At 44.4% G+C, this 18,814-nt stretch overlaps 6 protein-coding genes across 6 annotated transcripts; 3 read left to right on the top strand and 3 right to left on the bottom strand.

Annotated features, from left to right (window-relative positions):
- Positions 1 to 255: 255 nt before the first annotated feature.
- I203_105059 (uncharacterized protein) lies at positions 256 to 2,183 on the bottom strand (the record flags this gene model as incomplete). Its single annotated transcript, XM_019151637.1, has 4 exons — positions 256 to 694; positions 811 to 1,061; positions 1,175 to 1,500; positions 1,577 to 2,183. The coding sequence occupies 4 exons, from the start codon at positions 2,181 to 2,183 to the stop codon at positions 256 to 258; spliced, it is 1,623 nt and encodes a 540-aa protein (XP_018999050.1).
- Positions 2,184 to 5,264: 3,081 nt separating this feature from the next.
- Positions 5,265 to 9,862, bottom strand: I203_105058 (L-aminoadipate-semialdehyde dehydrogenase; the record flags this gene model as incomplete). Its single annotated transcript, XM_019151636.1, has 6 exons — positions 5,265 to 5,839; positions 5,919 to 7,928; positions 7,988 to 8,110; positions 8,171 to 8,605; positions 8,664 to 9,644; positions 9,739 to 9,862. 6 exons carry the CDS (start codon positions 9,860 to 9,862, stop codon positions 5,265 to 5,267), a joined length of 4,248 nt encoding a protein of 1,415 aa, XP_018999049.1.
- Positions 9,863 to 10,264: 402 nt separating this feature from the next.
- I203_105057 (phosphomethylpyrimidine kinase) lies at positions 10,265 to 12,669 on the top strand (the record flags this gene model as incomplete). Its single annotated transcript, XM_019151635.2, has 10 exons — positions 10,265 to 10,325; positions 10,382 to 10,413; positions 10,472 to 10,597; positions 10,680 to 11,355; positions 11,453 to 11,582; positions 11,645 to 11,717; positions 11,779 to 11,875; positions 11,939 to 12,048; positions 12,135 to 12,417; positions 12,539 to 12,669. 10 exons carry the CDS (start codon positions 10,265 to 10,267, stop codon positions 12,667 to 12,669), a joined length of 1,719 nt encoding a protein of 572 aa, XP_018999048.2.
- A 320-nt stretch (positions 12,670 to 12,989) lies between these two features.
- On the bottom strand, positions 12,990 to 13,671 carry I203_105056 (uncharacterized protein; the record flags this gene model as incomplete). Its single annotated transcript, XM_019151634.1, has 4 exons — positions 12,990 to 13,148; positions 13,228 to 13,452; positions 13,523 to 13,581; positions 13,647 to 13,671. The coding sequence occupies 4 exons, from the start codon at positions 13,669 to 13,671 to the stop codon at positions 12,990 to 12,992; spliced, it is 468 nt and encodes a 155-aa protein (XP_018999047.1).
- A 419-nt stretch (positions 13,672 to 14,090) lies between these two features.
- I203_105055 (magnesium-dependent phosphatase-1) lies at positions 14,091 to 15,267 on the top strand (the record flags this gene model as incomplete). Its single annotated transcript, XM_019151633.1, has 8 exons — positions 14,091 to 14,197; positions 14,269 to 14,296; positions 14,368 to 14,426; positions 14,532 to 14,639; positions 14,700 to 14,781; positions 14,869 to 14,884; positions 14,946 to 15,007; positions 15,115 to 15,267. 8 exons carry the CDS (start codon positions 14,091 to 14,093, stop codon positions 15,265 to 15,267), a joined length of 615 nt encoding a protein of 204 aa, XP_018999046.1.
- A 351-nt stretch (positions 15,268 to 15,618) lies between these two features.
- Positions 15,619 to 18,260, top strand: I203_105054 (uncharacterized protein; the record flags this gene model as incomplete). Its single annotated transcript, XM_019151783.2, has 11 exons — positions 15,619 to 15,708; positions 15,780 to 15,932; positions 15,999 to 16,086; positions 16,161 to 16,317; positions 16,379 to 16,697; positions 16,779 to 16,947; positions 17,017 to 17,094; positions 17,182 to 17,828; positions 17,889 to 17,911; positions 17,987 to 18,129; positions 18,214 to 18,260. The coding sequence occupies 11 exons, from the start codon at positions 15,619 to 15,621 to the stop codon at positions 18,258 to 18,260; spliced, it is 1,914 nt and encodes a 637-aa protein (XP_018998911.2).
- Positions 18,261 to 18,814: the final 554 nt, after the last annotated feature.

The following is an 18,814-nucleotide window of genomic DNA, read 5'->3' as shown; positions in this document are numbered from 1 at the left end:
ATTCAAGAGTTCATGTATTGTAATGTATGTTATACAAGATTGACGATATGTACAAGAAATAGTAGATATAGATTTAAAATTAGATGATACAGCTATAAACATAAATGATGTATCTATCGAACAGGATAATGCGTGTATATACATGACACAATGAATGACATGTTAAACCACTTCCCACATCTTCACCCCTGGTCTAACAATTCCCTCCTTGATCGACATTCCAAGACCTGAAATCTGCAGATCAAAACTCACATTCTACAATCTACCCAATCTGAGTGAAACATGATCCGCTAAACCTTCATCTTCCCTCTTGACCTTTATATTCCGACCATTCTGGTCTTCTATATCTTCATCATCAGCTTCATCACCACTGTCTTCTTCTCGTTCTTCGTACTCCTCATCGTCATCATCATCATCATCATCTATCTTCATATTGATCTCCCTCTTAGCAGCAGCAGCAGCAGAGGTTGAAAATGCTCTTCTTTTCCCTTTCCCCTTTGATGATAATAACGGTACAACACTTGGAGCTTTGCGTCTTTCGGTGGGTTCGGTAGGTTTCACCCATCTCTTCCACCATTTCCCAGCTAACAATTTGATCTCATTGTCCAATGAGAGGAATTCGATGTTCCGTATGACTCCTTGCCAAGTTACGAGTCCTTTTGATAAACAATGATTGAAATGATCTGCATCGTGCCTGTCAGTCATGCATGGTATAGCATATATCAGTATAGTGACTATATGTGGTCATCCCTATCACTCATAAGAGGGGACAGCTGGTCGGCTCAAGGCAGGTTGAAGTACGTGACTCACCAATACAGCCAATGTAATATCACCCCAAAACTCGCTGGATCAGGTAATGGTACATAAAGAGCTTTCGGTCGATCCGATTTGGTAGGTAGCACTTTAGCACCCCTTATCACAGGTGATTGGAATATCAATCGCCCCTCTGAATCTCTTGGTGGTGGGTTCGGTAAGTGGGCTGCCTGGGAGTTTAACAGGGTACGGAATAAGACGGATTGGGTGGTAAGGTAGTCTTTGTGTAGAGGGAAAACGAGGCATTGCTGTAATCAAAGTATCATCAGGATTGTCCCGTTACAGAATACCTCATCTGATGCACATGCGCTAGAAGATCATAGGGAGACATGATCAGGAAGTAGATGGGAGATTTACTCACTTCCAGCTGATAACCCCCTGGTAGACTACCCCTCCTCCCGCCACTTGAATCCCTATTTCCCTCCATGGTTGACACACTACTAGACAGAACATCAGGCTTGATCTCCCCACCACCGTCAGCCTGCGCGGCAGCCTGTATCGACGCAATTGTCGGAGTGGACGGACCGAAAAATGAATCTCCCGGTTGGGCATGTAAGATAGGTCCACCATTGTTTGCAGTCTGAGGTACATGCGGTTGAGTAGATAATCGTTGATGTAGAGGTGGGATTGCCGTACGTGGTGTGGAAGGGATAGCAGGTGATCGAGAAGCTCTTTTGATGGGTACGACTAGACGTCATCGTAAGTACATGACCACAATTCAGAACATCAGGTGTGAATAGGGATGTGATCATGGGAAACTCACTTATGTGACAATCTGCTGAATGAGGTGCATACCAATATTTACTTGCCAGCTGAACCAATTTCTTCAACACGAAATCTTTTGGGATCTCATCGAGACTAACTTGATATGGATTCGGGGTCGACTTGGACTTCCCATTTTGATTTGTTGAGGGTATGGCAGCGGACAATGGTACGGCAGGAGCTGAATGATGCCATCTTTGGGGACCTGGATGACCAGAGCCAGTACCTGGAGGAGGCGATAATGGAGCGGAAATAAGGGGAATTGGAGAAGGGTAAGGAGGATGTTTGGATGATGATGATGAATATTGAGGTGTGAGTAATCCCCTTGTCGTACCTATCCCGTTATTGGAATTGCTTTGAGCTGAACCGGTACGTATCATTCTTGGTGAAGGGAAAGCCGGTCTGACACCTCTGCGTTGAGACATTGACATTGATCCAGGAGAGGAACCGATCCTACCAGAATGTACTGATCTAGATGCCTGAGGAGTAGATAATAGTTCATTATGATCTGTAGGTTCATTTTTGACTTCGAACAAAGGTAAAGAAGGTAATGGAACTGGTGTCCTGGGTTCATCCTTCACTGTTACCAATCCGTTCGGCGTGGTCATCTTGGGTGAAGGTGATATCAATTTGGCTGTCTGAGGTATGATATATGGTGAGTGGTTTAGACGACGGGCAGAGCGAGTGGAAGATGCTGAAGAGGACGATGCTGATGAGGTCAGACGAAGCGGGACTGGTCTATTGTTGTTGTGAGAAGGGGTGGATTGGGATATCGGTACCGGTGTAGGTGTAGGGTATGATTGGCTGGCGAAGGGGATTTGTGTGTTGGTCAAGGTGGGCGGCAAGGATTGTGCGTGTTGTACTGAGGTGGGGTCAGATGAGAATTGATTATGGCCGATGTGTGTATATGATGGTGAAGAAGCGACTAATCTTTGATTGTCCGTTTTGTGAATGATATTATTGGTATCGCTATTGTTATCGCTGTTGGACTGATTGGATTCTGAACTGAGAGTGGTAGTAATGTGGGTGTTTGTACTATATACATTCGGATTAGAGATTGAGCTCGATGATGTGGATGTAGATGAAGATGAAGATGGAAAAGGTGGTTGAGGATGTATCGACAAATTCTGGCGAATGGAAAAGTGTGCATGTAAGTGTGAGCGATGTAGATCTTGAGCCTGTCCATCTTGATCAGCATTTGGCTCATTCTCATTCTCATTCCCCTCCTCCTTGCCCTTCTCATCCACCTCCATTGATTCATCCCCTTCCCTTCCCTGTTCTACCCTGTTCCGATATTCATGGTGTTGGTGGTGAGATGTGCGATTGACGACGTTCATGATTTTCTTCAACTCGTGAGTTTGTGATTCTGTCGATGAACAATAGAGAAGATGATGGGAAACCACGTGTTCAGGAACGATCAATCAACACAACAAATCTCCGATCTGCCAAGGACCCTTTTGATTTTGATCGGCTAAACCTTGATGAACAAAGAACAATAAGCTACTTTGAATCTGCGGCGTTGAGATACATACGAATACTCTGCGACTCTTTTTGATCCCTCGATGCCTCCATATACTGACTCACACGTCAGCGAAGCAGCTCAGCCAAGGTGTCGGTAGCTCCCATCAATTATCGTTCACACGAGCGACTCACCAACTTAAAAGCTTACGACAATCTGTTCTCCTTCTCCTCAAGTCTCCTGATCCCGCCTGAGGATTTGGAAATTACCGAGATTCGTTGCGCACAGACTTGACTAGTCTTTTTGTCTTCTCACTTCCAGTCCGATATTACCGGCCGTGTTGACCGTTCTTATAACCTTGTAGCGGGCAAGCAAACGCTGACGATTGGTGAAATTCTTTTTGTTCGATAAGAGGAGCTATTTTGATCACGCCACTTCGTTTGCGTTTATCTGCCCAGTTTGACTGCGCCGATCTTCCTCTCTTGCTTGGCTCGATGGAGATTCAATGCAAGTCCGACAAAAGGCCCTGAGTAGAATACTGTACTCAATAATCGTGTGATGGCGAAAGATTCGGTATCCAACTTTCCTGATATCCGCGCTGTTCTGTCCCAAGTAAGTTCCCTAGGATTCCAACGAATTGGAATCAAAGGGGTTACAGGGCAAGTACTACTGTATGTCGATGGGCAATTGAGCGACGGGTAATGAGGAATGGAGGATCAACAGCGGAGTAGTTATCTCCGAGTACCGATAGAGAACCCCGATAGGGATGGTAGGGTAACGACGGATCGAACGATCTTCCAACCGCCTTGCAGACAGTCATAAGGCCGATCCGTAGACTCGGGCCAGATTGATGTCTTTGGGGAAATCCGAGGAATGTCGATCAATCCAAAAAAAACCAGTACCAAAAAGAGGAGAAAACAGGTCGCAATGGACGTTGTTGTAGCTCTTGTCACGGTATTTCTATTGTCACCCGCTGTCCAGGTACGAGATTGAGACGGGGCGGATATGTCTGTAGATGATTGAACAGATGCGAGTCCCAGTAAACAAGAGAAGAAGGGCGATGAAAGATATAGCTACGCATAACAAAGGAGGGAAGATCGTGTTAACAACAAATATGTTATATATTGACAGAGTTCTTGACCAGTCACTCCTGAAAGTAGAATCACATTCGGTGATACGATACCGTCTTCATGACCTGCACGAAAGGGTATGCGCAGTTCCCGTTGTGTGAAATCTGATACGAGGACCTATTCCACGATAAAAAATACTGTAACATACCTTCTTTTTCCCTGTTGACTACCTCTTGTCCACTCTCCGGAACGGAAAAGAGAAAAATCTCTCTCTCTCCAGTCTTTCTGATACTTGCCTGGTAATTTCTACAACTGCCTCTGAGTACGGTATACAGCGATAATAAGGAATCACAGGCTCAGCCTCGGATGGTGCCTCTCCTGGTTTGTTTTTTCAGGTGCACAAACTCGTCATTAGCAGCTGTTGTGAGAATATATTACGTTTACATTTTCTGACGCAGTTTCAGTTCGAAAGGAGAGTTCGGATGTTGCTGGTCTTTGACTGACGAGACTCACTTACCGGTCGAATTTGACAGGACAGACAGATTTCTACTCGAGTACACAGTGCAATGTGAAGCTGATACTGCTTTATGCTCTATACAAATTGACGAGATGTTATACAAGATTTATCTATAACGATAGGTCAAAAAACATCTAGGGAGTGATGATGAATGATATTGGAAGTATTAATATTGAAGATGGAAAGAGAGACTTCGTATGGACCGTTCATCTCGTATTGACACGTTTCATCTACCAAGCCTCTGTTGACACCATCCCTCAATTCAACTCATGGAGGATAAAGGAATGTCCACAAATCGGCAAACGACAGGACAAAGGAAGCCTTAAAACAGAAGCACAAAGGAGCGAGTAATCCATCCTGTAGCTACAAGTCCCAGTATGTTACCAGTATACCATGCGATTTTTCCATAAGCATCTAGTGAATTCTCTATATATCAGAAACAGGTCACTTTGATTCGAACCAAGAAATGAGTAGCATCAATTCAAAGAAGAACCGATGAAGAGCCTGTCCGACGATAGGTTAAACCCTTTGTGAGATCACATGCATCATACTGTGACAATGACATTCCGTTTCCTTATCTGCACCATATTTACCTGATTTCTTCCCACTTTTTATTTTTATCATTATCTGATTCTAAGTCTAATCAATTACCCGCCGTCGTCCTTCCAATAGCCTTCATAACTTCCCCTTCCAACACAGGCAATTTCCTCTCTCCCTCTTTCTTCGGCCCATCCAAGAATCCAGCTCTAACGAGCCAAGCAAGATACAATCCTATCAGATCCAAATCCACACCGCTTGTCGGCCTATTTCCGCCGGACTGAGCCAACGCTTGGGCGTTCCTATCATCCATCTCAGCGGATTTAGTCGATGTCGGCAAATCGTCCAATACGAAATGTAAAAGAGGGAACAAAGCATTATCTTGAGTTTCTAGTACGTGATGTTCTAATTTGGTCCTCCATAAGACGTATTCAACTTGTTTGACCTCGTATCCATATACCGATAAAGAAGTTAACAAGTCGTTGAATCGAATTTTAGGATGTCCTGTCACTTGAGCGATAGAGAACGGTTGATTGGGTATTTGGTTGAGTGTAGATAACGATGCGAGGAGTGCTACGTGATCTACTGGACAGACGTTAAGAGAATTGTTTATATCGGGTATGAGACCTAGTTGAAGACATCCTTTGACCATTCGCCAGATGAAGTCATCTGTGTTGGTGACTGCGTAGAAAGATAAAATGACACTTAGCAAGAGGATGGATTGTGAGAGAAGGTGAACAACATGAGAATTTATACTCACCAGCAGTCTTTGAGTCACCTAAGATATAACCCGGTCTGACCGTCCACCCATTCAACCCTCTCTTCGCAGCGTCCATGATCAACCTCTCGCAAACCCACTTCGTCTGTCCGTATCCACCTTGCAACCCTTTCTCACCAGCAGTCAAATCATCCGATTCCAAAATCCCATTCTGCTTTTGAGACAACAGTTCATCCGATTTCTTGACGAACTCTTCATTATCCATTACAGCAGTCGAACTGATAAAACTGAATTGTTTGGCTTTTGTCGTTGTACATAGCCTTAAAGCGGTGAGGGTAGACAAGACATTTGCGGATCTCAATTTAGGATAAGGATATACCCAATGTACGATCGCACCATTATGCAATACCGCGTCCGCCTCCTTGGAGATTCTGTCCCATTCCGAAGTAGATAAACCGAAGTTTGCTTCTGATAAATCACCAATGACAGCTTCTACTTTTCCTTCTTTTACCCAATTTTCATCCCATACTCCCCTACCTTCACCACTATCTCTTAACCTCTGTAATCCCTGTTCGGCAGATTTGGCTCTGACCAAACAGATCACTTTGGCTACTCGTCTAGACAATAGATCTTTAAGGATGAAGGCTCCAAGATATCCAGTAGCTCCAGTAAGGAATACTGTGATTCTCTTCTCGTTGAAATCGGAGGGTAGAGGATCGAATTTCTCGGGTAAGTCTTTGACCAGCACTTCTAAATCCGCTGCGTAGTCCACATCCACACCAGCTTCTTTACCGTTATTCTTGGAGTCGCCATCTGCACCTCGCAGGTCAGAGTTTCGAAGTTGGTCAACCTCAGCAGCTTGTCCAGCGATGGTAGGTTTGTCAAATACTAATCCTAACGGAGCATTCACCACGAAGGCTTTTCGAATTTCGAAGATCAACCTGGTGGCCAAGATGGAATGTCCACCCATATCGAAGAAGTTCTCGTCCAATCCTACTTGAGGTGGTGGGGAGGGTAAAAGTCTCAACCAGATATCGTGGATTGTCTTTTGGGTAGGGGTCAAGTCGGTGTTGGCAGCTGGCGTAGGAGCGAGGAGGGTAGTATCGGGGAAAGGTAAAGCGGGTTTATCGATTTTACCATTTGGGTTCAAAGGTAACTTCCTCAATGGGAAGTAAACCGCTGGGACAGAGTACGAAGGTAGTTTCTTTTTGAGATGTTCTCTGATATCCTTGATCAATCTTCTGTATCGTTTAACGCCCTTGATCATTTCAGTCTTGAGATCTTGAGATTCATCTTCATCACCATTCGCTTCTGAAGAACTCATCAATCCATCTAACTCATCTCCATCAATAGGGACGAAGTACGAGACCAATACTTTCTCCTCATCTTTATCTCTTCTTACCAAGGTGACATTCTCCCTGACCAGAGGATGTCTAGAGAGATGGGTATCAATTTCACCCAATTCAATTCTAAATCCTCGGATCTTAATTTGATCATCCGCTCGACCGGTACATTCCACCCGTCCATCAGGCAAGTATCTACCCAAATCACCAGATCGGTACATCCTATCTCTAATACCAAACCAATGCTTCGCCGCTTCAGGGTTGGTCTTGACCAAAGTATCTTCCCGTTGAACACCTTCGCCGAACCAATTAGGAACAAATTTCTCCGCAGTAGCAGCAGGGTCAAGGTATCCTTCGGCTAATCCACCGGATCTAACATAGATCTCACCCATCTCACCCACCGCACATGGAACATTTCGATCGGTTCGGTTGACCACGAGAAGTTGAACATCAATCATACCTTGACCGGCAGGGATTAAGTCCTTTTGAGTAGAAAGGAAAGAGCTATCCTCGTTGACACTTGGGATGGCAAAGTACGACACAGCTCGTTGAGTTTCGGTGGTACCGTACATATTGATGATGCATACGTTCTTGGCGAGAGCTTGGAGACGGGTACAATCTCGCTTGGTGAGTACATCGCCAACGAAGAAAGCATTTTTGAGAGTGGGGATCTGTCGAGTAGCTTGGGCGGAGAGCAACTGACCCATAGCTGCCAAGAAATCAGCCAATGTGCTCGAAAACAGTCATGCGTCGGTGATGGGATCTTACCAGGTGTCAAGTGAGTTACAGTAACTTCACTATCTGCCATCCATTCAGCCAATCGTCCGGGGGTACCGATATCATCTGCGGTAGGTACGTGCAATTGGGCACCCAAGAACAGAGGAGTAAACACTATGAAGGGGGATGTTAGCCGGTGATCTCATGTATTGTTGGTGTTGTAAGCTGACTCACTATCTCTCTGGATGGGATCATGGGCGATACCACTCAACATGGTATATTTGGAGGTTTCATTCAGACCAAATCGTTTACCCATCCAAGGGAAGAAATGGGTCAAACTGTAATGTCTACCTTTGACACCCTTGGGTATACCGGTACTTCCAGAAGTGAACGATAAAGTAGCTGGAGAATCTGGACCGAGTACGACTCCAGCTGGAGTTTGAGAGTATTGCTGGTATGGTGATAATATATCCTCCTCTCCTGATCTGGAACCTGTTACTCCATTTTCTGAAAGGGATATAGCAGGCACCAACAGACGGAGATCGAGGTTATCTTTGATGTAGTCTGACACTAAAGGAGCGAGGACACCGGCGCTTGAGATGATCAAGAGCGCTCGAGGAGTGGAGACGGACAGATAGACGTTCTGCCTCGATGGAGGATAGGCGGGATCTATGAAATTCAATCAGGATATGAGTCTGGTATTTATGGAAGGAGAGGGTGCACTTACCGACTACAGAGAATACACCTCCAGCTTTCAAGATACCCATCACACAAACTACCATCTCCACACTTCTCGCGGCGTAAACCATCACCACCTCACCTCTTTGCAGGCCATTCTTCAACAGAGCATGAGCAAGGACATTACTAGCTTCGTCAATCTGCTTATATGTGAATATCCTTCTTCCTCTCGATGGACCATCCATGATATCTTGCCCTTTCTCCAACTCGCTCTGTACTACGCATACCCTATCCGGGTGGGCTTTGGCATTGGCAGAGAAGATATCAGGTATCGCTCCGACAAATCCACACCAATCTAAATCAGCTGTCGGATCTGGTAGAGCCTGAGCTTGGACTGCCGTTCTGAGGGGTAATGAACCGATAGGATGTGATGGGTCTCTCGAAGCTGCAGAGCTTAGCAGCTGTAAGAGTGATTCTAACAATGCCGTTATTCTAGATTGAGTGAATAGCAAGGAGTTGTATGCCAATTTGAGATACAGAGGAGCGAGTGGACTTCTGGTGAGGGGTACGTCGGTTTGTGAAGCGAGTAAGAACAGAGTCAAATCTGTTGTAAGCGATGTGGTAGGATCCGATTGGACTTGAGTAGAGTCGAAGAATCGGACTCGGAACAATGGCCCTTCAGGTTTGAGGTGATCCACCAAGCTGTTGATGGGTATACTATCTTCTGCAGCTTCTTGTTCCCTTTCCATGATCTGTCTTAGGACATCGAAAAAGGTATTCTCCACGGCTATATCTAGCTTGAGCAATAATGGTTGGGATGTACCCTGAGATGAGGTACATATCACCATGGATGGGTCTGGGGTGTATCGGAAGAGCAAGATGGCAAATGAGGTGAGGAGGATGTGATAGGGGGTTGGTAAGGGTGAAGATGGGAAGAGGGTCGAAAATTCATAGGTGAGTTTACCAAGGATTGGAGCGAGGTTGGAAGGGAGAGATAGTGTTTGGGTTGACTCGATCAACTTGGCTGGAGCTATTGGATGAAGATAGAGTTATAAGTCAGAGAGGACTATCATACACCTTTTCGTGGTCGAGCGTGTTATGCGGTGACATCGAGGTTTACTCACTAGGTCTAGGATAGTCAGTCGGTAACGCCAAGCTAGGCAGGGTACCCAACCTCTTACTCCACCTATCCAGCCGTTGTTTGAGCTCGTCCCCCTTTTGGACGGGAGAATCTTTTGTTACCGTCATGTCGATTTCGTCTTGATCTTGGTGATGCACAGGTGACAAGACGAGAGGGACGTTCCGGTCTATATAGATGTTATGGATTGGGGTTATCCAACAGTGAACGACATTTGCTCTTGATTTTTGACTTTTGACTCGGGTGATTGATCATATCCCACGAATGTTATCACACATCACACCCCTCGGCGTACACCGCCGTCAGATCCTTTTGAGCAAACGCCACGTCATGCTCATCCTTCGGCAGATCGGATAAACAGATAATAACAATCTTATTCCTGTCCGGAGATCCCGTTTAGACCAAGATGAGATCCGCACCGCGCATGGAATGAATTGATTTTTGACGTTAGATTACTCGTACACCTGGTAGAATATAAGCATAAATTACTGGTGATATCAAACTCAGATATCATGGCTTCGTCAACCATGTCCCTCGAGGCCAAGAAGAGACCTCACATTCTCACCATCGCAGGTGGGTATCTAGCTAAACCGGAGGGAATCGTCGAGCTGATGAACAACGATTTGCAGGAAGCGACTCGTCCGGAGGTGCAGGTATACAGGTGAGCTAGCCGGTGGATCAATTCATGACTCGAGCTCATACTAAAGCTACTGTGACAGGCGGATCTGAAGACGATAGAAGCATTTGGGTGTCATGGATCATCAGTGATGACCGCTCTAACAGCTCAGAATACAAAAGGTGTACAGGGTGTACATGAAATACCGGCTGATTTCGTTATACAGCAGGTAAGTATGTTTCCTCCCCATACAACCTCCGTCGGTTTACTTTCTTATCAGATCTGTAAGCTGATCATGTTATGATGAAAAGTTGAAATCAGTCGTTTCAGACGATTATCCAAGATGTATCAAACTCGGTATGCTCACCAACTCATCCATCATCCTCGCGCTTTCCAAAGAACTCAAAAAGTTGGATACGATCATAGTCTTGGATCCAGTCATGATATCCACATCGGGTCATACGCTCTTACCTGAAGATGCTATACAGGCGATGAACGAACTATATCCCCTTGTGGATTACTTCACACCCAATATACCGGAAGCCATCAAACTTACTGGTTACTCCTCTCGTACCAGTGAGAACAGCAGTCAGTTGAATCTGGAAGAAATGATCGAATTGGCCAAAATAACCAATACTAAAACCCGTGCCTTCACCGTACTGCTCAAAGGTGGTCATACATCCATATCGGGGAGAGAAATATTGGAGATTAGGAAGAGGGAAAAAGGAGATTATGAGATTTTCTGGGAAGAAGGTGATGATGATCTTGATACAATCGAGGTCCTATCACTCTATTCGAGCTACAAACAGATACCTCAAAGCAAACAGGAGGAGAAAGAACTAGTAGTGGATGTGTTAGTGAATAAAGGAGAAGTAGTAGCGTTGTTTGTGGGAAAGAAGATCGATAGTAACAACACTCATGGGACGGGATGTACGTTAAGTACAGCTATTGCTTGCGCTCATGCTACTCAACCAAGAGACGTACCCAGTGAGTAAATAATCATCTAAGTATACGAGTTGTCCAAATCCGCTATTAACCGACAGACATACCGCTTACCCTTCAACACTGCATGTACTTGCGATAGACGCAATTCTTCGAATATTCAAAAAAGCTATATCATATACCAAAACCGCTATAGCATCTTCATATCCCTTCGGACATGGCCACGGACCATTGAATCATGCTCACTTGAGTGTTAGAAGGGCTTTGCCGCCGTGAGTGGGCCCTTTGATTGGGGATATAGCTATACTGATTATGGTTTCACTTCCCCTTTTAGTCCCACCAAATATAACCCTCATCCATTTGTATCGCACTTAATCCAGTCAAATCTACCATTGTGGAAATCATACGTGAGTTGACTCATCCATCTCGTCCGAAAAACACTTTACTCATCCGTATTGCAATGAACAGGTGAAACACCCATTTGTCGTACAGTTAGGCAAAGGAACGCTTCCCAAAGAATGTTTTGAGCATTATATCAAGCAGGATTATCATTATCTAAAGCACTGTACGTATAAGCTCACGTATCATCTTGCAGGAGGGAACTTTAGCTGATGACATTGCTGTTCAGATGCCCGAGCACATGCTCTTGGAGCGTATAAAGCCAGCACGTTCGAAGATATCAAAGCATTTACGGATATCGCTGGACATATCGCTAGAGAATCTGAGATGCACGTTAGTGTGAGTACAGGTCTTCTTTAGTATACCCATATGTCCATATGAGTTCCCTCTAGCTTATTATGCATTTTGATCCATAAAATGAGTAGTACTGCGAATCCTTCGGTATCTCCCTCGACCAATTGCAATCCACACCTGAATCAGCTCCTTGCGCAGCCTATGCCCGATATGTCATTGATATTGGTACTCAAGGTGATATACTCGATTTATACATGTCCGTAGCATCTTGTTTGATAGGATATGGTGAAGTGGGATTATGGTTGAAGAAACAGGTAGAACTTGGAGAAGCCAAGATGGAAGGGAATCTGTATAAGAAATGGATGAAAGATTATAGTGGGAAGGATTTCCTGGGAGCTGTCGAGAGAGGCATAGGTGAGTACGGAAGCAGAATCTCTCTCTCTCTCCTCGGATTCGATTCCATCTCGACTCTTGTGGTCTATGTAATCTAGTCACTGGCTTACTGAATCTCAATCTGAATTTGGCTCCGTCGTAGAAAACCTCGAACGTAGGATAGCGGAAGATCCACCTACAGAAGCTAGATTGGCGAGATTGACGGCGATTTGGCATGAGTGCGTGAGGTTGGAAAGTGCCTTTTGGGATATGGGATTGAACCTGATCAAGTAGAGTAGAGTGGGTAGACCAATAGATAGATAGATAGATATATGTGCATGCATAGAAGGATAGAAGTCCACATATAAGTATTTAAGAACTGGTGCTGTCAAATAACTGCTAAACAGCTGAACTCGGATGTATCGACCACTTGGGTGAACGATTGCTTAAATCAACTGATCCATACAGAATTTACTGACTTCCTTATTCATGTGTAAATATATAGATGTATTCATTCTTTGATATTGCTATTTGTTTCTCATACAACTCCATATTCATTCATGTCTTTCTGATCTCCTATTTCTATCGACCATGTTTGATTCACATGGATAGACTTATGCTTTCACTTTCTTGTTCTCCTCTTCTCCTTCAACAGGTTCATCGGCTTTACGTTTCGTTCCGGCAGCTACAGCTGGAGCGGGCTCAGCGGGTTGTTCTTCGTCGGCGGCTGGCGTAGCCTCATCGTCTTCAGAATCTTCATCAGGTTGTTCGTTCTATCGTACAATGATGGGCATGAGAATCAACAATGACAGTTCTGCGATAAGACAGTATCAAGTTGAGAAGAATACTCACTTCGTAGAACTTCTTCAATACATCCACATGATCAATCTCCTCTCCTTCTTCTTCTTCTTCATCTTCATCTTCATCATACTCCTCCTCATCATCATCCTCTTCACCATATTCTTCTTCGTCATCCTCGTCGTCCTCTACATCATATTCTTCATCGTCTTCTTCTTCATCTTGATCATCATCTACGACTGGTACAGGTTCGTCCGGCTTGGCAGTACCGTTCGTGTCCTGCAATCATGACTCGGTGAGTACACCAAGTGACTATCTATAAATTGATCGTAATGATGGTGTGACCAACCTTTCCAGCAGGGGCTGATTTCTGCTCGATTTCTACTTGTTTGTCTTCCACGGCGACAGCTGAAATTATTCATAGTCCATGTCAGTGGGTAAACAGCAAGGGTAGTGACAAGAGATAAACACACGTTTTTGAGCTTCCTCACTTGACATGATGGGGGGCTTTCCTTGCGGCTATTTGAACACTGAGACTGGTACAAAGATAGGGGACTTTGTCTGAGGTATGGGAAGCTGTACGAGTAGGATGAGCGATGTTGTACGAGTGATATAACAGGGTATCGTTCTCATAACCATAACCCACCTGAATTTCTCCCCTCCCCGCACCCGCAACAAGCAATAAACCACACACTCACACTCCGTCACACCCGGCTATCATATCATGATATCATCAACCATCCATCCCATCAATGATCAGGTACAATCACACCCGTGGGAAAGTGGAGGGCGGAGTATACACACATTCCTATCCATCGGAAGATTGCATGCTTCATTATTCTTGCCACCTAATGCCATCATTTCACTTTCCAGATAGACAGCTATAGAATCATATACATAGATATAGACATATAGACATGCCTAGGAGGACCCTCGCCGCCACACCAGAACCTGCTGGAGGGTATAGAGAGCTAAACGAAGAAGATCCAGACGCCTGGCCGTTATTGGTGGCGTTTGATCTTGAGTGGGTTGGTCGTTGTGCAGATATCCAGAAACCTGTGTTTCAGAAGCTGATACGGATCTTGTTGCCCATAGCTATACATTATGGGACCTTTGGATAGACGTGAGAGCCCAACGATGATCTTAGATCCGTAAACCGAAGGGGCTGTCAGCTGATGATGTGGTTCGGTTCAGACACATATAAGTCCGCCGATCAAGCGGAAAGGTGATCTGTTGAATCAACTGGTAGACCGGTTAGTGTATCTCTTTAGTATCGTTCTGACTTTGTGCTGTGCCCAATATGTTATCACCAAGAGCATAAAATATGGTCAGGACGCTGATGCAGATGGATGACATAGCCGCGGTCAAGATCTCTCATTTTATAGGGAAGTCCCCTCCATCCTCGCCGAGTTGAAACAAAGGAGGATACATGTCGCTGCTGCATCTAGGACGAGTGCACCCGAGTTGTGAGCTTCTTCTTTGGGAACTTCTCCCATGTCGGAATATAGCTCATGTACTGTCTGAAGAGCGAGAGAAGCGTTGGGTATGTTGTTGTTACCTTCCGAAGAAGGTGGGGATCACGTTAGGGCTATAACGTATTTCAATACTGTAAGTGATAAATTTACAGCCGGCTTCCTTTGAACCCAACGTAAATCCGAATTGAGCTGATTCATTCATTCATATCCACCCTGGTAGATGGAAATATATCCAGGTGAATCAACCCATGTCATATCAGGATCAATCATCGCTGATAGGCATGTATATACGTATAGGATCAAAATTGAGACATTTCAAAGAAATTCATAGGAAGACAGGTATACCGTACGATCAAATGGTGAGTTATCTGTTCCTCTCGACATACATCTTCCAGTCATATTCTTTGGCTTGTTATCGTTCAGTCCGATCACATTGAAGGCTGATCACTCAACTAAACGCATCTAGCTATTCTTCGATGACGAGCATAGGAATTACGAGGTAGAATCTTTAGGCGTGACGATGCAGCTCGTACCTCCCAGTGGGACGGATAGAAAGCTGTGGAATGATGGACTAACGTTGTGGAGGAAGCGACAGGGGATCAAGATTGTCGGACCATGAGGATACATAGAGTAGATGGGACCTTTGTTCATGCGTAAGCATATATGCATTTTATGGAGGATTTCACCGGTGATTCCTTCGCCACTGTATTCTGTGTCAATGACATGAAGATCGATACATGCTCTAGTCAAGTGCGGTCTGTGCGATGATGGATGTGTGTGTGTGTGTGTGTGTGTGTGTAAGTGTGTAAGTGTCTGTGCGAGATGTAGGTCCGGGGACCATAACCATACGTTCAATCCTCCATCATCAACTTGGGTTGTCTTTCACATCCTTCACCTTATCAACCTTATCTATCTCCTACTGGCATATGATGATCTTATACATCCCCCGTTGTTCAATACCCTAAGAGACATGACGAAAGAGGCGACTCCGACCATCCCATCTGATCCATATACAAGTCGGTTCTTACCACTCCGAGAATGGTTGGATCGAATGCCCCTTGTGAGTTCATTCTCACTCTACTCATCAGACTGATACATACTTACCTACGGCATATCGCGCATTACATTCAGATCCGAGAATGGTTTCGACAAGAAGATGAATACGGGATATCCAATCGTACTAAGATGGAGATCCAAGCATGCAGGAGAGCAGGGAGGGGAACCTCGGAGAGATGGTCAGATAAGGAACTGGATGATCATTCAGTTATGGAAGCCTTCTATGAGGTGAGTCTGGACCAGTGTCTGAAGAGGAGGTTTTGATTGTCTGATGCAGTGGTCACTGTACTCTAGTTCAAGCTTGGATGTCCACGCGATTCAACTTTACCTATAGCTCAAAGAGATAATACTTTTGGTTTTTCATGGATAGCTTGGAATCATGGTAAGCTGACGTTGGATCAACAGTCTGCAACATACCTCTCGATATTCATGAGATGTCATTTCTTTGGCCTTTAGCCTCTCGAACAGCCGGAGCAAGGAGACGACCATTCTCTCTCAAAGAGTGTATTTTCGTAGTAGACTCTTGTATAGAGTACTGGCATAGTCAGATTATCGAATGGAGGGATCATCCGGAGACATTCACAGATCATATCAAGGAGTTCTGTCAGGATATGTGAGTTGACCGATACAAGACTCCCAAAGAGCTACCGTCATATATTGACTCCCCACTTTAGTCTCGACGCATGTCTCTTATCGGAAGATCTCCTTGAGGTATTGGATCCCCACACGATGTTGCTCAATCGTAGAGTCCGAGATGTCTTCGAAGGGTATATTTACTGGATCAAGGTTAGAAAGACCTTAGACACTTTGGTGGAACTAGGCTTGGAAGATGGTGGTAAGAAAGCTACAGTGCAGGTTCATACACCTGGTCGAATTCAGGATGAGTATACGAAATTACAGATGATCATCACTCATCTTCAGAAGATGAGCGAGAAGGCTCTTCAGATGGACTTTGCGATGGGAAGAGGTAGGATATACATTGAACCATATAGCGTGAGTGAGCTTCAAAGTGTCCCATATGGGGTCAGGGGGTTTGATCCAGCACCGCTAATGATGGATTCACGCGTGATACAGAGAACCTCTTTCTTGACGAGATACGATCAATACGGCCACGACGGTTTATTCTGCCTCAGTCGATCGATTGAACACCTCAGGAAAACTTCCTATGTGGATTATCTCCTAGCAGGTCTGAGCGGACTTTATGGACGAGAGGATAAAACCAAATGGGGTTTTTGGCATTTCAGTATGTCATCATAGTATCACAGAACCGATTTCACAACTTACTAACAGTCATGAACGTAATCTACTGTAGTGCTGGAATATGAACAGGAGTCACCCAAGCATCCAGAATGGCCAAAGATGTTAGGTAATCACACTCAAAGATTGCTTGGTGAGTACCTTGGGTGTTCTTGAGATCAATCAACATAGTAGTTGACATCCTGTGCACCATCCATCTTTACCAATCAAAACACTGTAGGGGAAGCTTCAATGATCTCGGATGCTATTGACGTAACCGCATGGATAACCAAAGAAGGTGATTTCGTCAAGAAATCAGAAGACATACACTGGTACACCGAAATGAAACCGCAAATAGATATCATCTACAAGATCTTCGCTTATCGTACTCCCGCGATCAAAGAGCTGGAATACAACTATCTGTTGCAAGATGATCTCGGTGAAAGGTTGATGAAACAGTGGTACCAATACTCGAAGATGGTGTATAATAAGGATCTAGATGAGTTGTTCAGTCTCAATGACAGGGTGGCTAGATGGACCCCGACTGGACCTGATACAAGTCTCGACAGTGGATTTTCGAGGATGAAGCTCGGTGAAGATAAGGGTAGATTCGCTCAATCAGGTCACTCATACCTCAAACTCAATTCCGAATCGCCATCTCAAAAAGTCAAGACGAGACCGGACCGTTCGATGGAGATGACATTTGCGAATATACAGGATCCAGTTTCACCAGCAGCAAAAAGTTTCAACACGAGATACGAAACGAATGACATTCCAAGCATCATCTTCAAGATAAATAACAAACAGACGAAATTGGTTCGAAGATTGTTCAGTACAGCTTCGGAAGTTGAAGGGCAAGGTCAAGTGAGATGGGATGATATCTACAAAGTGAGTAGCCTGGCTTGTCACTGCGTCCCGGGCTAATACTGACATGTGGTCGGCTTGCAGCTCATGAAGCGTATTGGATTCAGGCAAGTCATCGTTTTGGATGATCATAACACTTGACAACGTGAACAAGACAGCTGATAAGAGATAGAGACGAACAGGGTAGAAGATGTTGGCGGATCAATCATTCGCTTTGTCCCTCCAAATAACGCCGGAATACCTTTCAACGAGCATCGACCTCATCCGGAGGTATCCTTGAATGCTATTAGGTATAGAGCTTTTGGTGAAAGGTTGAACAGGAGATGTGAGTATGAATTGAGATCAATTGTATTGTACCCATGGGAGAAAATTCGAAATGACATTGCTGACACTGTGCTTCATATGGTAGACGGATGGTCAATCGATTGGTTCGAGCGAGTATCACAGGAAGCATGAAGAGGGGCATTGGGATGGAACATCGATTATTTGGGTAGAGTAGGAATTCAGGTCTACTAGGAGTATTATATGTTGTAGATTGTAATGATATTATCATCGACGAGATTTCGGTCGGTCATATTCCATGCATCATGAATCACGTATCATGTATCATGTATCATGTATCATGTATCATGTATCATGTATCATGTATCATGTATCATGTATCATGTATCATGTATCATGTATCATGTAACATGTTCACTCAATTGAAAATGATGATTACGACGTAAGAGGGTTGTGGGTATAAATGAGTTTGTTTCTGGCAAGCAAGAAGGCAAGAGATCTCATATATATATCATTGCAAGTTGAACTCACATCATTGCTCGGCATCACAATAGATCCTCCCGTGCAATATGTTTCATCATCATTATTGAACATTATGTAGTGCCGTAGCTTACTCAGCTGAGAAATGATTGTTTCTGTTTTACACAAAATACATGATTGATCGTTTGTATATACATATAGGAATATATGTACAGGTACAGTACACATTCATAGTTTTCAGAAAGAGA

This window comes from Kwoniella mangroviensis, assembly GCF_000507465.2.
Source record: "Kwoniella mangroviensis CBS 8507 chromosome 1 map unlocalized Ctg01, whole genome shotgun sequence".
NCBI lineage: Eukaryota > Fungi > Basidiomycota > Tremellomycetes > Tremellales > Cryptococcaceae > Kwoniella > Kwoniella mangrovensis.
This window is presented reverse-complemented; position numbering and strand designations above follow the sequence as displayed.